Genomic DNA, 20,126 nt, shown 5'->3' on the forward strand with positions numbered 1-20,126 from the left:
AAAAATGTTTCAAGTCGTGCATTCTTTTGATATCGTGTACGTCATATAGTTAGTCATGTAGGTCGTGTAAGTAATATAGTCGTGTAAGTCGTGTAGGTCATGTAAGAAATATAGTCGTGTAAGTTGTGTAAGTCGTGTAAATAATATTGTCGTGTAGGTCATGTAGTTACTTATATATGAAATTTAATATTATTGTTTTTATTGTATCATCAGATATGATTTTGGTACGTGTGCCTATTTTCTTCAATAGTGAATGGATTGAGCAAAATGATGAGTATAAGTTCAAAGGTTCCAAGGCTAAAGGGATAATGATACCACGATCGACAACATATGCCGAATTGGTGGAGAAGATAGCTGAAGTTATTGATATAGATACTTCAGAATTCGAAATCACAATGAAGTTCAACCTATGCCACCAGTTACAATTCAAACCAATGATGATGTGGAATTTTTTTAGATTCCAATTTAATTTCACTTCTTTTTTTAATAATTTTCGTTGACATTTTCTGCATAGCAGCAGATATAAATTCTTAGCACAAATTAAGTCTTTAAAGAGCTAAATTAATCTAATGATTAATGGAAAAATTCGTGTAATTTTAAAGTCGCAGTTAAACATATTACAGCAATTTAAAAAGTTTTTTTTTTATTTTTTATCTTCAAAGTGCTTTCTTCCTCTGGCCAAGCATACAAGCATACAAGCATACATGAGGAATGCCTGCATATAATTAATCCATGAAATCAATTAAAAAAAAATCAACTATAGGAAATTAATGTAATGTTATACACATAAGAACACCATTCGCAGTGATAAAATATTTCCACTCATAACTAGACATATCATGACTTACCATGGCTTATAATTGGAAATTAAGGATCTCTCTAACTAATGACATTTCACAAGGTAAAGGTATATGCACCATTCCAATTTATTGTGAGCCTAATTAAACTAAATGTAATGTGTAGATTCTATTGACAAGAAACAAAATATGGAATTGAAGGTCGTGTAATTGTGTAATACAAGAAGATCGTGTAATTGTATAATACATGAAGGTTGTATAAACGTGCAATACATGAAGGTCGTGTAAACGTGCAATACATGATAGTCATGTAATCGTGCAATACATGAAGGTCGTGTAATCGTGCAATATATGAAGGTCGTGTAATACACAATCTTGAATCTTATATAACCTTACATGACCAAATCTTGTGTTACATAATAAAATTATAATAAGCACAATCCATTAATTTTTCACAATTTGCATGCAACAAAATGACTAGAAATTTGTTTTCGAACATGTTATGAGAGACCCACAACTAATTAATCTATTTTTTCAATATAAAACCCTAACTTTTTTTTTTCCCTTGAATATTAACAAGAAAACTAATTACATGGAATTACTTGTCTCAACTAGTTACATTATGACAATTTTACAGTAAATGATCAACTCTCTTCGGCAATTATGTAGTGACGAACTATGCTTCAATTTCTCAGTTGTGGCAGCTTCCCCTTCTCAGGTTTAGTTTGCTTGTGTTGAAGTTCGATTTACCATGTATGGAGAATGAATGTTTGTTTCGGTAGAAGTGATGCCGGTAAGGGAATTGCAGAGGTGATGCCGGTGAGGGAATTGCAGTGTTTGTTTGTTTGAGTTTGATAATGGAGGGAATTGCAGCAGATGAGTATTTGTTTGCTTCAGTAGAGAAGAGAGAGGTGCTGTCCGTTGAGTTAAAATGTTTTAAAATGAGGACAGCTTAGTAATTTCCTATCGATTTTTAAAGGGTATTGATGAAAATTTTGACAAAAATAGATTTTAGGGTATTGAGATAATTTTTGAAGTATGAAGGTGTACCGGGCGCAATTGGCACGTATTATCTACCTATAAAAGGAAGTGTTATTAATAGTTAATTATTGGTATCAGCAAAAACGATTACGTTTCCATTTATTAAGAATAATGTTAAAATTCTCACTAGAGTCTTACGAACCACCGTACTGGGATAATTAAATTTAACACTCTACTGCACGATACGGAGCATCAAACCCACTTTAATGAGAAAAGTACATAAAAACGGTGCTTCAAAAGGGGGAAAAAAAATATTCTAGCTTGTTTCCCATAGCATCAATGTATACTTCCTGGAAATTTTTCTTTGAAATGGTTGTGAAACAAATTCAGTGACCGCAATGCTACAAGATCTGTCACTAATTCTGCGGGAAGCACTCCTGAGAAATTATTTTTCGAACGGTCTGTAATTCTCAACAAATTAAGAATGGAGGTATATCCGACCTCTTTGCTCTTCATTACAGGTGATGCCTCCTCCTCAAGCATATAAAAAGTATAATTGCTTCGATATCTGACGTTGTTGCCTCCAGAATAGTTCATTGTCACCGTGCACTCGAGTTACTGATGCATGCTGGTATGGCTCCAGAGAGATTGTTGCAAGCAATGTCTAAGATTTGGAGAGACCTTAAAGTCCAGTTGTCTTATGATAAATTTCGAATCTTTCCATTAATTCGATTATTGGAGAAATTGAAAAAATAAAGCTGAGAAGAAGATTCCCAAATCTCTCAGGAGTGTTAGATTGAATGCTTGAGTTTGAGATATCAAGATACAACAAAAAATTTTGTGAGAGAGGCCAGAATGGAAATTCATCTCCAAAATAATGACAAGAGCCCAAATATTGTAAGAGAAACACAAAACAGTGAGATAACAAATTATATGTTAACTAATTTAAACAAAAGTGTAAACTAGCAATCGAAAACAATAAATGAAGAACAGAAGAGGAAGAAACCGAATTGAAATAAAAACCCGAGGCCTGCACAAAACAATCTCCTTAAAACAGATTTACCACCTTTACGGAGTGCTTAAGGTTTGCTAGTATCTGTTTTCCAGGATGCAACGGGTACGATTTGCCAGTCAAGCACAAGCTGGAAAATCTGGTGAACCACAACCAGTGAACTCGATCAGAGAAAGACGAAAAAGGATGAAGGGAAAACAAGTGTGCTTTGTGCTCGTTTTTGCAAGTGGAAAATCTGGTGAACCACAACCAGTGAACTCGATCAGAGAAAGACGAAGAAGGATGAAGGGAAAACAAGTGTGCTTTGTGCTCGTTTTTGCAAGTGGAAAAAACAAAAGTGAAGGTGCCTTTTTATACTCAAGGGAGGATGTAATAGCTTTTGTATTGAATTTGAAAATTCAATACATTTTAATTAATAGTTATAACAACCAAATCAATTTAATGGTTCTTACTCATGCATGGTTAAATGTTTATATTTAAACACTAATTCCTAGGCTTCTTTTTCCCATGTGGGATAAGACTCATTTCCTTTCAAATTTTCAACTTCAAGAGTGAACTTTAAGAGACAATTTCTCATTCACCTAAGCACCATTTTGAGAAAATAAAATTATACTATTGAAGTATCAATGGAGTAGAATCCGAACCTCACAATATTTTTCACTTTCGTTAAGTGGAACCCACTCAAAATGTGCTCTCAAAATAGTATGTTATGCTATTTTTTCAACAAATATAACACTTGAACTTGGAAAGGAGGGATCCAATTAAGACTGGCATTTAATGTTATTGAGTTTCCGTTGTAACAAAAACAAGAAAGTGAATTTCAGAAAGATGTCCATTCAATTTGTTATGATAATTCTCCTAACGATAATGGAACAGAACCAGTGATAAAACTGTCACTTAGATGCAGAGTTTTGAGATTTTTAATTGGCTAATTTGATCGGTCAAATGACCAAATATTTGACAATCAACCACATATGACTCTTCTAGGCCATCAAACATACCTCTTGAAAAGCTATGAAAAATCTCTAATATCTCTTGACTCTTGTTTGCCCATGACAAAGAGATTGACCTCGGCTCACGAAGTCTACCAAATGAAGTTGGAAGTTTCCCTTCAAGAACATTATAAGAGATTGAGTGTTTTAGAGAGGTCAAGTTTCCCAGACCACTTGAAATCGTACCTTGCAAATTATTAAACTCAAGAGAAAGTTACTCAAGACAATTAATCCTGGAAATCCACTCAGGTATTGTAGAATTGAATTGATTGTCAGATAAATCAAGATATCTAAGGGATGACAAGTTTTCAGGTCCATTGGGGATTGGACCTTGAAATTTATTACAAGAAGGTTTTGAGTGAGAGGAAAATTATGGAGAGTGTGGTTGTAACAATTTTCCATATAATACATTTTTCTCTGTTATCATGAGTTTTGCCTTAAAATTTAGAGTTTTCCACGTGAATTTTGTATTGTGTAATAGGCGTCATTCTCCATTTAATTTTTAAAATTATTTTTTACTTGGTATATTGCTTGTGGAGATCTTAGAAGGGAACCGTTAATTTCCCAACAGATGGTTGCTATGACAACCAATTTAAGGTAAAGAAAGGTAATAATTACGTTCATGGTTGGTTTCAATGCCAAACGACTTTTAGAATTAAAATTGTAAGAACAAGGACATGTGAATATATGAATGGGAAGATTTGCACCTGCAATCTACTTATAAAGCATATTTTGTTAACACGAAATATGCTTTATGATTCCACTTGCTGCTTATCTCAAATTATGGCAACATCCATTTGTGATTTGTGACCTCATTTTCTGCATCGTTGCCAGAAACTTCAAAGATATTTAACTGGACTCGGTCCCTCTGTGGAAGACTTTAAAACTTTGATATTTCTAACTTGTCTCCTTCCAAAAATAGGGTTTGTTACGTGCAGGACAGGTACTTACTGTAAAAGTTTCCATTTTCCCTGCTGGATTACACTTAGCCATCACAACTTAAAAGTTATTGGAACTTAGGCCTGTAATTTTTTTTTTTTATTCACTTTGCAGACTTTCACATCTATTTTCTAAATAAATTAAACTAGCATAAAACTCAAATCTCTTCCATTATTTCGCTGATGAGTAAATTACATATAAAAAAAACATAGCTTGAGACACCAAAAAAAAAAAAAAACTATTTAAATTTTCTTATAGCAGTGCTACATTTGTCTCCAAGCCGATCAAGAAAAACAGAGTACATATACCTCCACCTTCGGTTGACAATTAAAGGACCTATTACAAACCAAAAACCCACCACACATCCCAGAGCCATGCTTACATAGAACCACTCCACTTCATCTTCATCATCTTCTCCATTTCCATCTTGAGGCATTGGAACAGTCTCAGTGCAGTTTCTAGAAAGAGGAGATCCACACAGATCATTACCGATAAAACAAGATGCATCAAAGCTTTGTAGCTGAGTGCTTGTAGGAATTTCTCCTGACAAGTAGTTATAGGACAAGTTCAAAAGATTCAAGAACGTCAAGTTTGAGACACTCCGTGGAATTTCTTCAGAAAGCTGGTTATTCGAGAAATCAATGACCTCTATTGACTTCATGGCACCAATACTATCGGGGATTCTTCCAGAGAAGTGATTGTATGACAAATTCAGCGACCGCAATGCTACAAGATCTGTCACTTCTACAGGAATCTCTCCAGAGAAATTATTTTTCGAAAGGTCTATAAGTGCCACCAAATAAAGAATGGTGCTATATTCAAGCTCTTTCCCTTTCATCACCAGAAATGCCTTCTCAATAGGATCACTAAAACTCCTGGGCCTGGGTAGACAACTTCTGTAAAGCGAACAATCAGTAATGCCTGGATGTGTGTCGCCCAAAGGATAGTCAACTGTCACCATGGCACTGAGATTACTAATACATTTTGGTATGGCTCCAGAGAGATTGTTGTAACCGAGGTCCAAGATTTGGAGAGAAGTTAAAAAACAAAGCTCTGTTGGAAACTGGCCATCAAATATATTTGAACGAAGATTAAGAATAACCATGCTTGAAAATTTTTCTCCTATCCACGTTGGAATGTCTCCAGAAAACTGGTTTCCATCCATGTTAAGAGATACTAGCCTATTGCAATTGCTGAGTGACTCGGGTATTCTTCCAGAGAGGCTGTTTTTCTGAAGATGCAATAATGTCAGAGAACCTAGAGATCCCAGGGAGGGTGGAAGGTTACCGGTAAAATTATTGTTGCCCAAATTCAATACTCTCAAATACAGAAAATTCATCCAACAATCAGGTATCTCTCCAGAAAAAGAATTGTTTTCAAGATTAAGAACTTGCAGTTCTCCTCTCATTCCATTACACAAGACAGGGGAAATAGATCCTGAGAACGCGTTGTTGGATAGATCAATGCTTTCCAATTGAAAGGATATAAGAGGCAGTGTGCCTGATAAATTGTTCGAGCTCAAGTCAACTGTCCGAAGACCAGTGGCCTTGGATAAATTTGGAATCTCCCCATTAATTCGACTATTGGAGAAATTCAAAAAGTAAAGTTGGGGAGAAGCTTCCCAAAATCTAGCTGGAACGGTATCTTGAATTCCTGACCTGGAGATATCAAGATATCCCAAGACGTTTTGTGAGAGAAGCCAAAATGGAAATGTAGGTCCTAAATGACAAGATTGCAGGTCTAACTTTTCAAGTTGAAAAGGAGGAATCCAATCAGGACCTACTTTTAACGTCAATGCATTTCCAGATACATCAAAAGACACCAATTTTGAGAGATTGGCAAGGTGAATTTCAGAGAGATATCCTTTCAACGTGTTATTTGAAAGAACTACACGTTCTAAGGACGAAAGTCCTCCTAGAGACGATGGAATAAGACCAGAAATAGAATTGTGACTGAGAAACAGTGAGTCAAGACTTTTAAAATGCCCAATTTGACTTGTCAAATGACCAAAAATTTTGCAACCAGTCATATCCCACGACTCCAGTCTATCTGAGATACAACTTGAAAAAATATCTAAAATTTCGGAGATGTCTTGGCTCATTTTCACATCTGACAAAGAAATTTCTCTTAAGTTGCATAGTCTTCCAAAAGATCTTGGAATTTGACCTTCAAGCTGTTGGCTACTCAAATCAAGAACTTCTATAGACGCAGATAGGTTTGCCAGAAAACCTGTAATTGAACCTTGCAAGCTATTTGACCGAAGAGAAATGTGGACAAGATTGCTAAAGCTAGCCAACCAATTGGGTATTGAAGAATTGAAATCGTTGTAACTTAAATCTAGATGTCTAAGAGAAGTCAAGTTTTGAAGTCCGACGGGTATTGAACCCTGAAAATCATTAGAACCTAGATCAAGATAGACTAAATTACTAAGACCAAAAACCCAACTAAGAACCAGAGAGTTCTGATCAAATTGGTTGGAGGAAAGATCAAGAACGGAAATTGACGAAATATTGACAATAGGTGGTGGATGAAAGTGATCGAGTTGGCAACCGGACAGCCTCAATACTCGTAAAGAAGAAAGTGAGTTTATAGCCAATGACCAATCAAAGGCTTTGCCAAGGTTCACACCACCTAAATCAAGGTGTTGAAGCAAAGAAAGACCAGGTAGCCATGACAAATTGTCAACATATAATTCAGAATTTTCAACAAGGTCAAGATATTGTAGTTTAGAGAGATTTCCAAGTTGATGAGGGATCATTCCTTTGAATCCAGCTCCAGAGAGGTTAAGATATTTTAACTTTCCCATAGAACCAAGAAATCTTGGGATCCCTCCCCCAAAACTATTACCGCTCAAATCCAAGTAATTCAAATGCTGAAAATGAAGCAAAGAGGGGTTTATCTTACCTCCGAACTTTGATCTCTCATAAGCTTCATATTCGGCACCGTATGTGCGATAGATGATGGAATATTGGGCAGGGGATGTGTGATAGCTGATAGGATGGTTCAATGGATTTCCAAGACGGAGCTCAAGGACATGGCCAGTGAAGTTGTCGCAGACAACACCAGACCATTTGCAACAGTCAGCTCCGTCGCCGGCGCCATTCCAAGAGACTAGCCGGTTTGAAGGATCTTTCAGGTCTTTCTTGAACTTTAAAAGCGCTTCTCTCTCACTTTCGATGCAATGTCCCAAGCAAGTTGCTCCACCGCAGAAGCTGAGGCTGATGGTTGCTACGGCAAGCAATTCAAGCAAAACAAAAGAAACAACAATATTCATGATTAATTGGTTTTGAGGCAAGGCAATCTTCAGAAAGAAAACAAGGAGGAAATGTGCGTGCATGACACTTGTAATTCCAGGCTATTTATAGGGTTCTTGTGTTGTCTCAACTTCTCGGAGCATGCAACTTGGAAAAATAGCTGCTAGACCTTAATTTTCTTCTTCAAGATTGCCAGAAAGTTCAATGATATTAGAAATTTTGTCATATAATGCACGTTTTTCGCTTTTAGAAAAATCATCCCAAATGAGTCATTAATTGAGGTAGGTCCCTCTATGGAAATTATAAAACTTTGATCTTTCTAACCTCCGCCTCTTTCAGAGGGACCTTGAATTAACGCGTTATCGAAAAATGATCAAATACTCATAATCCCACTTTTGATTTGTCGAAATTACCCATCCCTGCAACCTTGCCTTTTAAAATAATTATTAAAAAAGTTTAACAACTAAGCAGTAAAATAAATTTTCAATCATGAAACAAATTTTAGTGATAAAATAGTAAAAGAAACCAAAAGTTAAAGATTAACATAATCTCTTTAACAAAAATGAGAAGTTTTGATGAGTTCTAAAATGAGAAGGAAAATTATTAATTTATTAAATCGACAGAGACGTTTTGATCATTTTCTCTGCTAGCTGATTCAAAAAAGAATAAAATTAAACTCTAATTGAACTCTTTGATATTAATGTTACATCATCTACTCTAAATTGTTGCATAAATTTTAAAAGCCTAGTCATCAAATGAAACTATCCTATGTCAATTTTATGGATTTTTTGTTATAACGTTACAACGTCTATTCTAATTTGTCGCTTAACTTTTAAAAGCTTAAATCATGCAATGAGATTATGTTTCATCAGTTTTATATGGATTATTTTGTATAAGGTGAACAACATCTCGTTTGTTACCTAAATAAAGAATCGACCTGCCATCCACTTTATGAAAAAAGACAGTTTGACTTACCACCCGTAACATATTAAAAACAAAAATTTTAATAAAAGTTTATGAGATTAAATAAGCACTTATAATTATTAAATAAGTTCTATGCACTTAAGGAGGTTTGTAAGGTAAAATATTAATTTTTAAAATTTCAAATAGTTTCACTTTTTACAAAATTTAACAAAATATAGGAAAAGACCAAATTACCTTATAGTTTGTTTACAAGATCTAAGTAAGTTGCAGCGGGGTTGTATACAATGGCAAATAGTAATAAAGTGAATTTATATTTCAGAGTTTTTGCAACTGTGAAAAGCCAAAAACGTACTCAATGTTAAGTAATCAATTTTCAAAAAACAAGGGATGGTTTGATCGTTTTTCCTTTTTGTCCAAATATTGTCAAATTACTTTTATCAAAGTGAGCATTGCCCGGGGATTTCTAGATGACGTTGCACTTGCACTTGTAAGGCAAATTACCTTACAGTTTGCGTACAAGATCGAGCTAATTGAAGTTGTTTGGTTACTGAGTAACTGAAAGAAAATTTAATAAGCTCTGAGAAAGTATTTTGTAGAACAATTCATTTGTTTCTCATTGATCTGAATTGAGAGTACAATGAGTTTATATACTGATAACTAGAACATTCTGGATTTGTCAACACACGTGTAAAGAATGAGCAAAGATTACAAATGATTAACAATCATTACTAACTAAATAACAGATTCTGAAACTAACTATAACAACCTTGCTGACTCAGCTGCCACATCAGCAGAGGTAGTTACTTGACTAAAGTTATTATTCAACACAGCTATATTGCAACTGGGTTCTACACGGTAGTGAAGAGTGATAAAGTGAACTGATAAGAGTTTTTGCAATTATGAAAAGACAAAAAATGTACTTGATGTTAAGTAATCAATTATTCAGTTTGTAATAAAACAATGGATGATTTGATCAGTTTACATTTTGTTCAAATTTTGTCAAATTATTCAACTCTCATTTGTTCTTGTGTTTGTCAAATAACCAAGGTGGACGACATCTCGTCTGTTATTTGATTAAAGAGCCGACATCATATTTTCTTAAAAATGCGAGTGCGACTTGCCATCCACTTTTATAAAAGGATAGCACGACTTGCATTGCTTATCACATGATATCGTCGGTTAAATTGGGCATGGCGGCGAAATTGGAACCGTGCAATGCCGTCATTGATTATTTAATCGTGTCCTCAAGAGTTTAAAGATACAGCACAAATATCACAATTCTATTTCCTGGACTACATAACTAGAAAAGAAAATTGCTATATAAACATTTCTAAACATTAAAAATGTTTTACAGCTATTGACAAGAGATGACCCAAATGTTGAACCAAGGTCGTTATCTCAAATATCTTGGATCATAATATGTATATGGAACACTTCAGTAAGCTTGGGCACCTTCAATGATCTTGAGTGACTCAAAAAGTTCATGTATCATTTTATTTAAACTTTGTACTGCTATAAATAATAAACGCAGAAAAGCAGAGCACCTATATAAATGTTTTCAGTTACGAAAGTGAAATACATAAAAGGATAGATTCAAAGATGAAAGATGCTAGTAACATCTTCTTACAAAGTAGACAAATTTGTCACCAATTCCATCTAAGAAATGAAAGTACTTGTACCTCCATCTTTTGTTGCTGAGTAAAGGGCCAATGAAACACCAAAATCCCACCACAAATCCAAGTGCCATGCTTACATACAACGTCCAGTCCACTTCATCTCCATCTTCTTCGTTTCCAATTCTATTTTGATCGTCAGTTACAAGTGCATTCTTCTCAGTACAACTTGAAAGTGGAGCTCCGCATAGGTCATTGCCGGCAAAAGATGATGCATCAAAGCTTTGCAATTGAGTGCTTGAAGGAATTTCTCCATTCAAGTTATTGTTGGATAGGTTCAAGTAATTCAGAAATGACAAATTTGACATACTTTGAGGAATCTGACCTGAAAGTTGGTTTGCTGAGAAATCGAGGGATTCAATTGATCTCATAACACCAATATTATCAGGAATTCTTCCGGTAAATAAGTTGTGAGATAAATTCAATGATTGCAATCCTTGAAGGTTTGTCACTTCTACAGGTATTTCTCCAGAGAAATTATTCATGGAAATGTCAATGCTTCTCACCAAATTAAGAATGGAATTATATTCAACCAAAAACCCTTTCATCACAAGCGATGTATCCTCAACAATTTTGTTGTCCCCTGAAAAGGCATACAATATATCGCTGCTTTGATCAGATGAGTCCGCTGTCGCCATAGCAGAGAAGTTGTTGATGCATCTCGGTATGGTCCCTAAGAGACTGTTATAAGCCACATCTAAAATTTGTAGAGAAGCTAGACGACAAAGTTGAATGGGGAAATCGCCGTGAAACTTGTTTGATCGAAGAATGAGAATCATCAATCTTGAAAATCTTTCTCCTATCCAAGTCGGAATACTGCCGACAAGTTCATTTTCACCCACGTCAAGTGCTTCCAAAATTGAAAAATTTTTAAACGATGTTGGTATTACTCCAGACAATCTATTATTTCGGAGGTTCAAAGACCTAAGAGAAGTTAAAGTACCAATAGACATCGGAAGGCTACCGGTGAAGTTGTTGTTGCCTAAGTTCAACGTACGCAGCCTCGGCCAATTCATCCAACAATCAGGGATGCCTTCGGAAAAATGATTTGTGGAGAGTTTGAGAAATTCAATGTTCTTTGAGAAATTCTCCCCCTGACATATGAGATGGAAAATGGATCCCGATAAAGCATTATTGGAAAGATCGAATATTGAACCCAACAACAAGGATGGTGTGATAATAAGAGGCATTGATGGACTGTCAAACTTTGGAACCCCACCATAGATTTGGTTACCAGAGACATTTAAATAATAATACTGGAAAATAGAATTCCAAAACGCACGAGGAATTTTGTCTGAGATTCTTGTGCTGGATATATCCAAATCATTTAATTTCTTTTGTAATTGAAGCCACAAAGGAAATCGAGGCCCTAAATGACATGACCTCAACTCCAAAACTGTGAGTTGAAATGGAGGAACCCAATTAGGATTGATTTTGAAGATTAGCGAGTTTGCATTCGCAAGAAACGAAACCAGTTTTGTTAAATTGACAAAGTGGATTTCAGAAACAGTTCCATTCAACTTGTTGTTGGACAAATCTAGAGATTCCAAGTTTGCCATTTGCCCCAAAGACAACGGAATAGAACCGTCCATCTGGTTATTTGAAAGACCAAGAAAGTTCAATCTTTTAAATTGCCCAAGTTGATTGGTCAAATGACCAAAAATTTGACAACCTCTCAAATAGAGTGACTCTAGTTCATATGCAACACATCCGGAGAAAATACCTAAAATTTCTGATATGTCTTGACTCAATTTTGTAGACGCCATAGAGAATGATGTCAGCTTACAGAGTTTTCCAAATGATGTTGGAATTTTTCCTCCAAGTTCATCATTCCAGGAGAGGAGGAGTTTTTGTATAGAAGTCAAGTTGTCTAGACCAAGTGACGAAATGTCACCTTGCAATCTATTATCTTCAAGAGAGAGGACCTCAAGATCATTAAGCTTAGACAGCCAGCCAAGTACTGCAGAATTGAACTGGTTGGAATATAAATCCAGATGTTTAAGAGATGTCAAATTTCCAAGTCGACTGGGGATTTGACCTTGAAATTGGTTTCCGGAAAGATCAAGGGTGGTAAGGGAGGAAAAATTTGCAGAGGACAATAGAGGAAAGTGATGGAGTTCGCAGAAAGACAACTTTAATTCTTTGAGAGAATGGAGTGAGTTAATTACCAGTAATGAATCAGAGGCTTTACTGAGGTTCACAAAACTTATGTAGAGGTGCTCTAGCAAAGAAAGACCGGATAGCCATGAAATAGTTTCCGCGTGTAACTCGAAATAAACCCCACTGAGATCAAGATATTGCAGATTTGACAGATTTCCAAGTTGGTGAGGAATCATTCCTGTGAATCTTGCTTGAGAAAGATTGAGGTATCTTAGGTTCACAAGAGAAGCAAGATACTTTGGAATTTGAATTCCCTGAAAATCATTACCACTCAAGTCCAAGTGAACCAAATGCTTTAATTCAAGCAAAGAGGGATTTATCTTACCAACCAGCATGGACCTCTGGTAAGCTTCATTATCATCAGGACTGAAAGGATTTTGGAGGTTGAGCTCAAGGACATGGCCGGTGAAGTTGCCACACAAGACACCGCCCCATTTACAGCAATCTCCATTATCACCAATCCAAGAGGCAAGGCGATGTGAAGGATCTCTGAGATCATGCTTCAACTTTAAAAGTGCTTCTCTCTCACTCTCTATGCAAGAGGTGCCATTGCAGAGGCTGATGTTGATCATGGTGGCTATAGCAAATAACTCTACGAGAATAAGGCCAACAAAAACCCTCTTGTTTGGTTTCATTTTCTGTGAATGGAAATTATAAGAAAAAGGAAATACACTTATAATTAATGAAAATGTTGTCATATTGTTCGCTATTAATAATGTCCAAGTGTTGCACCATGTAACGTGTACGTCTATCTAATTTGGAATAGAATATACTACAGATTGCTGCTAGAAATTAATTATAAGAATCCAAGAAGCAATTTTAAACTATTGTTCAGAGTTCAGATGAAAATTGTCTAGTAAAACACACAAAGTGAGATATATATATATAAGTGGCCAATCTGGACCGGCAATATTGAGCTTCAGCTTTGTATGACTCGGTCTTAGTAAGAGGGTATACCTACTATCCTATTAACACAATAAGCTGCAGTCAAGTCTTTGCCAAGAAAAAGAAACAACAATAATAAACTAAACTAATAATAACCAACAAAAAAGAAAGGACAAGGTGATCCAGTGATTTTTGTTTCAACGAATAACGAAGTTGATGTCTGGGGACTTTTACTTCCAGTTAATGGCACTTGCATGTTACATGTTCGGTTATTTATGTTTTTTTTTTTCTTTTCAAACGTAATTTGATGTCACATTTTCGCATGCGATTATGGGAAATATAGACCTTTCACATTTGTTGTTCAGTTGTCAAACAATTAAGATGGACGACACCTCGTTTTTATCTATCCAAGTAGCTGATTAAAAAACCTAATTTCATAATGAGAATATAGTACGACCTACAATCCGTTATAGATCGTTTCTTGAATTGGCCACGGCGGTAAAATACAGCCGAACCTAACCAACTATCTACATTTTTAATGAAAGAAGTGATCATACATAATAACAAAATTGGCGCAAAAAGTAACAACAGTAGAGAGAAAGTTACCCATACAATATTTCACATACCTTATGACAAAAAAAAAAAAAAAGAGTCCTCATGACAGCTCAATTTGGCGCCATCAACATTGTTGATAACACCGGCACACCATTGAACTTGTGGCCAAATTGCAAAAAGTGAATCATCATGGAGAAGGGAAGATATGGGTTTCGGTCGCTTATCATAAATTTGATTTCATTGATTGTGTCCCAAGAGTTTCAAAGATACAGCACAATAGCACAATTCTGATTCCCAGACTACATAACTAGAAAAGAAAACTGCTATACTTCCAACCGATAAAATTACAGCTCTTCATTGACAAAGAGATGACCCAAACGTTGCACCAAGGTCGTTATTTCCAATATTTTGGCTGTATCATAATGGGACAAAACTCTTGGCATTGCATGATTAATAATCGAAAATTGGAGATCAGCATATAAGCAAGTCCATGGGAACATCTACCATACTTATTCACAAGCTCTTTTGGCAACCTTTTGAGCAGCAGCTTTGACTGGCAGAGAAGAAGGTGGCATCCTTACATACCTTGATGAACAAGCTTGGCCCTTCAAATTCACTAGCTACTTCTACTACTAGATCTTTTGTTTAAGAACCTGCCGCAACTGGACCTTCTGACTTTCCATCCTTGCCTCCAGAAGCTTTGCCTTCAAACTATTCTTTTGGGCACCTCGAGGCCATTCAATGCACCCTTTCATGCCTCGAGTTACGTGAGGATTTCCCGAGTCAGGCGAACTCCACTGCCCTAAATCTGAGGGACTAAGCCCGCCATTACCTGACCCCCGATCCAGAGATGCCAGACTCCCATTAGATAATCTTCCATTTGAAACCGAAAGCCTGCCCTTGGTTCCATCAACTGTGATTATTTTGTAGTTATCCCCATTGTTCGGGCCTGATCTCCAAAGCCTTGCTATGGATGATACCTTCTTCAACGATTTAGTTGGGACCGAGCAGACTTCGCTGATTTCAGTGATGGGAGTTCCTTCATATCCGTTATCCTCCCACTCCATTACACTCCCAGAGAAATTACTATCTCGACGATTTTTTATGGATGGGGCACTCCCTTCTGGTGAACAACTTGAGTCCTGATCCTCAAGATGGCTCACAGTTTCCCATCCACTCTCATCTTCTTCTATATCACCATTCTGGTCAACATATGCATTGGAATGCCTATGAAGGTTATCCTTATTAATCACATTGACCTCTGGACTTACTGTGTGCATTTTTGAGGCATGGCTGGCAGGACTGTAGGCACCGGATGGTTCAATCTCCCTTTCATTGGATTCACCAAAATTAACATCTTCAAAAACAGAGAAGATATCATCTGGGTTGGGAGGCTCATATGTAAATTCCTTGATTTCCTGAATATTTACTGAGGCAGCAGCCTGTCTAAGCATCTCTGCTTCTTTCATCTCTTGAATATCTGGATTTATACTTCTTGAGCTCAGAAAAGCCTCCAATTCCGCAACAAGCTTGTTCATCTGAGAATACTTCTGCTCAACTGCCACCTTTGCATCGACCAGCTTCATTTGAACACGTTCTTCACGCCACACCTCGGCCATCTGTAACATCTTCCTTTCATCGTCTACTTCCTCTCGGAGTTTCATCGATTCCCTCTTCAATGCTTCAACTTCTGCCTTATCTTCCCCGATTTCCTTGGCGAGCTCATCACACACTTCCTCAATTAATTCTCTCTCCTTTCTTTCTTTCTCATAGTCCTGCATATATCTCTTTGCTGAAACCTTTGCGTCTGCCAACTCATTAACCAATTTGGAATTCACAATTTCTATCCTTTGACGATTTTTCCTTTCTCGGCTTATCTCAGCTTTTAGGTCATCAATAAATGCACGGATCTTCTCATGCTCCCTGCTCCGCCATGCGGCCTTTTCCTCACTGACTTTCCTCAAGAAGTGCTCAAGTTTCTTTTTTGAAGACCGGCGCTCAGTCTCAAGCTCCTGAATGCGAGTTCGAGCCTGCTCTACTTCAGCTTCAAGCGCAGCAACCATTGATACAGCACTTACCTGTTGGTCGAGATGCTTCATGTGGCTGTAAATCTGGCGTACCTCAGCCGGTGTTTTTAAGCAGACAGGGTTCCATTTTGTTGCTCCTTCCATTGCAGGATTGGAAAACTGAAATGAAGGCTCGAGCTATATAAGAGGAAAACAGGCCTCTGGTTAGATAAGGATCATATCAAATTGAAGAGGGAAAAGTAATGTTAGAGATCAATCATCTTTTAATTAGTAACCACTGGTTAAACGATCAAACTTGATTCCAGCAACCACTATTTTTCATGCTTTGTCAAGTTTATAATGTCAACCAGTAAATTGAGAATATTAATGGATTCAGCGATTCTGACATGTTGCGGCTAGAATATCTCATTTCATCCACATAAAAGATACAAGCAAATCAAACAGCTTTATCTGGCTGTTCTACTTATTCACAATGAACAAGTCTAATCACACCACAAACCAGCGCCCCCCACCTCCTCCCCCCATCCCCATCCAAACCCCCACCCAAAATACACACGTGCACACACACACACACACACACAGAGACACACATATGTATCAATTATTAACAAGCTACAAAACGATATTGTCAGCAATTTGTGAAATTAAACATGAAATTTGCTCTGTCCTTTTTTGCTTTCAATAAAGAAATGGCCATCTACCACCAATCCCATTATAAAGAAATGTTCTACTTATTCACAATGAACAAGTCTAATCACACCACAAACCAGCGCCCCCCACCTCCTCCCCCCATCCCCATCCAAACCCCCACCCAAAATACACACGTGCACACACACACACACACACACAGACACACATATGTATCAATTATTAACAAGCTACAAAACGATATTGTCAGCAATTTTTGAAATTAAACATGAAATTTGCTCTGTCCTTTTTTGCTTTCAATAAAGAAATGGCCATCTACCACCAATCCCATTATAATACAAATCCAGAGGTCATGAAAAACATTTCTCGGCATAGACCCACACATGTTTCAGATACAATGAAGCAAAGAAGAGAATTTAATACTAACCAAATTCTCCCCACCCAAAAAAAAAATGTATACATTTCATTTATTAACAGCACTCATTTTCTTTTCTTTCAGAACTTTGTGATTTAACTAGGAACTCCTTCCACATGAATCATTGAGTTGGATTTTATTTGCAAACTTCTATATGACTTGGGGAAATCTTTAATCTTAGACAAAACAATGTGGGAGACACCAGTAATGCAATCTCTCTACAGAATAAACAATTATCCTATAAGGCAGTAATTATGATGAATATTCCAGAATAAAACAATCCATTAATGGAACCGACTTAAATAGAGTATCAGGAAATTCATAATGTAGGTTCCAAAGTGGTCCACAGTGCGGGACATGAAGCCACGTGCAGGAGATGATAAAAAGGGTACACCTTATGTTAATTCCCATATGAATGACACTCAATATTCATCGGATCAGACAAATCCTTGACAGTTAATAATTTAGTTAATAGTTCAGTTAAGAAAGTCAAGCAACATTACCTTACAAAAGAATCCATTCTTCATGCCAGAGACAGACGAGCTAGGGCTCTGTAAAGGATCCTTTGACTCAGAACCATGTCCTTTACTACTGCAACAAACATGAAACGGGACAGCTGCATGCGCTGCACCAGGCTACAGAAAAGCATAACAATAAAATCTCTACAATTGAAATACCCATATTAAAGAAACGGACAACACAAAACAAGATGCAGAGAAAAAAAGATACGAAGATGTTGGAAGTCAAACAAACACGTGTAACGTCTTTACATAGACTTATGCGGCAGACAAATTTATAATAAATACACCCCAAAAGAAATGGAGTACGCAACATGAGTTTCCCGCAAATCATTCAAACAAATGCATAGCTTTTCCAATATGGAACCGAGTGAATCATAGATACTGATAAATAAAGTCATATAATTCAAAAATAGCATAAAGTATAAAGCCAGCTACAGAAGACAACCATAACGACAAAATCATGACCATGGTATTGCTAGAAAAATTGAAGCACAATGCTGTTATCATTTTCTTCTTTTCTCACAGAACCACAAGAAAACCTTCAAAATTAAGCAATCACAAACACACAAAATGACAATGATGGAGCTACAAAGATCAGTATATATCTCACTTGTCAAAAAGCTCTTATCTTCAGAACAAAGCAATAACACTATATAATCGGAAGCAAGAAATCAGATAATTACCGAAACCCCACCCCATTTTATTCAAACCCCATCTAAAAATACAAAAACACAACAGATCTTAATCCAGCAAGAACACAAAGAAGTTTCATTTTTTACTCTTTTTCTCACCTGAAACCCTAACCGATCCAAGTTCTCTCCAGCGCCACCAGCGACATTCTCCGGCAGCTGCAACCGCCACAGACCAGCGGCAAGCGTCCTAGCGGACACGACACTCCTCCCCTTCCGCTCTTTCCGTCGAGTCTTCCGGCCAGCGTCAGCAGCATCGTCCTCCTCCTCAGCCTCAACTTTCCGATTCTTCTCCCGATATTCCTCGACCTTCCACTTCAAAAGCGGCGTCTCGGGCCGGCTCCGTCTCTGACCCGGAGCCCCATGCTTCCTCAAACGGGTCAAGCTCGGATTCCGAGTCTTCCTCCGCGTTGGCCTAAGATCCAAGTTCGAACTCGGGTCCAACGCCTTAGCCACCGGAAACGACGACGGATAATGCGAGTTCCCCGTTATCTTCATTTCCCAGAGCCAGATTCAGCCATTAAACAAACTAAATTAAAAAAATAAATAAATAAAACCACAAAAGCAAACACGGGAAACTTGTTTGTCCGTGTTCTGTGTGTGCTTTTGAGTGTTGTGTTTTGTCTGAAAGTTCACACCCAGAAGTGAACGTTTCTCTTTGGTTTCTGAATTCTGACAACGACCTGAGCCAGTTGCATGTATTTGGTGGGTGTATGTATGAGGTATAGGCTATAGACTATAGATGTGTATGTGTACGGTCAACCGAAGTTGCATACGGCGTCGTTTGTGGGGACAAAGACGCGCTTTGTTGGCTTTGCTGATGTTGGCCTTGCAGAGAGACGTTGTAACTTGTGTCATTTTTCGATCACCATTAGTAGGGATGGCAATGGGGAGGGGAGGGGAGGGGACCAATCTCCCCATACCCATCCCCGATATTTTGCATATGTCCCCGTCCCCTCCCCGTCCCCGTCAGAATTACTTGAGAGAATCCCCATTTCCTCCCCGAATAATAACAGGGGATCCCCGAGGGTCCCCGGTCCCCGAATAACTAATAGTCTAATACATTATTTTTATTTTCGATTTTAAATTAATCATATTAAAATAAAAAATTCAGATAAAAATAAAGTTCAAAATATATCTTACATTAATATTGATCCATTACAAAGTCACATTCAAAATATAAATTATTAAAATAATTATAAAACAATGAAAATAATATAAGTAAAGTAACTTATAAGTGCAAATATTAATAACTGTATAATATAATCACAATGTAAAATAAACTCATACTGTTATTGTAAGCTCGTAACCAACTTTGACAGCACATTAAGGCCTCCAATGTGCTTGGATGAAGTTTGTTACGGTGTGGGCTCACAACTCTACCACCGATGCTAAAAGCTGATTCAGAAGCAACTGTTGTAATTGGAATTGTCAAAATATCTCTAGCAATTCGAGCTAATGTAGGATACCTATTAGCATTTAATAATATAAATATTTTGATATTTATTATTTTTAACAATATTTATAATTTTGTTATTTATTTATTAGTAATTTTAAAAATAAAAATAAAATTAAAAATTAAAATGGGGAAATGGGTAGGGGATGGGGATTCCACCTCATCCCCGTCCCCTCCCCGCATAAAAAATTGGGTAAA

At 36.8% G+C, this 20,126-nt stretch overlaps 3 protein-coding genes across 3 annotated transcripts; all 3 read right to left on the bottom strand.

The window, feature by feature from the left end:
* Positions 1 to 4,869: 4,869 nt before the first annotated feature.
* LOC102620072 (receptor-like protein EIX2) lies at positions 4,870 to 8,207 on the bottom strand. The gene has a single exon (XM_006475121.4). The coding sequence runs from the start codon at positions 8,056 to 8,058 to the stop codon at positions 4,960 to 4,962; it is 3,099 nt and encodes a 1,032-aa protein (XP_006475184.1). The 5' UTR covers positions 8,059 to 8,207; the 3' UTR covers positions 4,870 to 4,959.
* A 2,216-nt stretch (positions 8,208 to 10,423) lies between these two features.
* LOC107176536 (receptor-like protein EIX2) lies at positions 10,424 to 13,503 on the bottom strand. The gene is made up of 2 exons (XM_052433196.1): positions 12,741 to 13,503; positions 10,424 to 11,666 (listed from the first exon to the last, which is right to left on the bottom strand). Exons 1-2 carry the CDS (start codon positions 13,428 to 13,430, stop codon positions 10,509 to 10,511), a joined length of 1,848 nt encoding a protein of 615 aa, XP_052289156.1. The 5' UTR covers positions 13,431 to 13,503; the 3' UTR covers positions 10,424 to 10,508.
* Positions 13,504 to 14,392: 889 nt separating this feature from the next.
* LOC102620352 (uncharacterized) lies at positions 14,393 to 19,319 on the bottom strand. The gene is made up of 3 exons (XM_006475122.4): positions 18,575 to 19,319; positions 17,766 to 17,897; positions 14,393 to 16,376 (listed from the first exon to the last, which is right to left on the bottom strand). The coding sequence occupies exons 1-3, from the start codon at positions 18,968 to 18,970 to the stop codon at positions 14,805 to 14,807; spliced, it is 2,100 nt and encodes a 699-aa protein (XP_006475185.1). The 5' UTR covers positions 18,971 to 19,319; the 3' UTR covers positions 14,393 to 14,804.
* Between the last annotated feature and the right edge of the window lie 807 nt (positions 19,320 to 20,126).

This window comes from Citrus sinensis, chromosome 9 (assembly GCF_022201045.2).
Source record: "Citrus sinensis cultivar Valencia sweet orange chromosome 9, DVS_A1.0, whole genome shotgun sequence".
NCBI classification, from domain to species: Eukaryota; Viridiplantae; Streptophyta; class Magnoliopsida; order Sapindales; family Rutaceae; genus Citrus; species Citrus sinensis.

Excerpts from the sequence above, each read along its gene's own strand:
- LOC102620072 (XM_006475121.4), bottom strand. The coding sequence starts at position 8,058 with ATGCACGCACATTTCCTCCTTGTTTTCTTTCTGAAGATTGCCTTGCCT.
- LOC102620352 (XM_006475122.4), bottom strand. The coding sequence starts at position 18,970 with ATGAAGATAACGGGGAACTCGCATTATCCGTCGTCGTTTCCGGTGGCT. Across the intron at positions 17,898-18,574 it reads TGGATCGGTTAGGGTTTCAG|CCTGGTGCAGCGCATGCAGC; the intron begins GTGAGAAAAAGA and ends GCTTTTCTGTAG. Across the intron at positions 16,377-17,765 it reads AGAATGGATTCTTTTGTAAG|CTCGAGCCTTCATTTCAGTT; the intron begins GTAATGTTGCTT and ends CCTCTTATATAG.
- LOC107176536 (XM_052433196.1), bottom strand. The coding sequence starts at position 13,430 with ATGACAACATTTTCATTAATTATAAGTGTATTTCCTTTTTCTTATAAT. Across the intron at positions 11,667-12,740 it reads AAGCCTCTGATTCATTACTG|GGGGAGAATTTCTCAAAGAA; the intron begins GTAATTAACTCA and ends CTCATATGTCAG.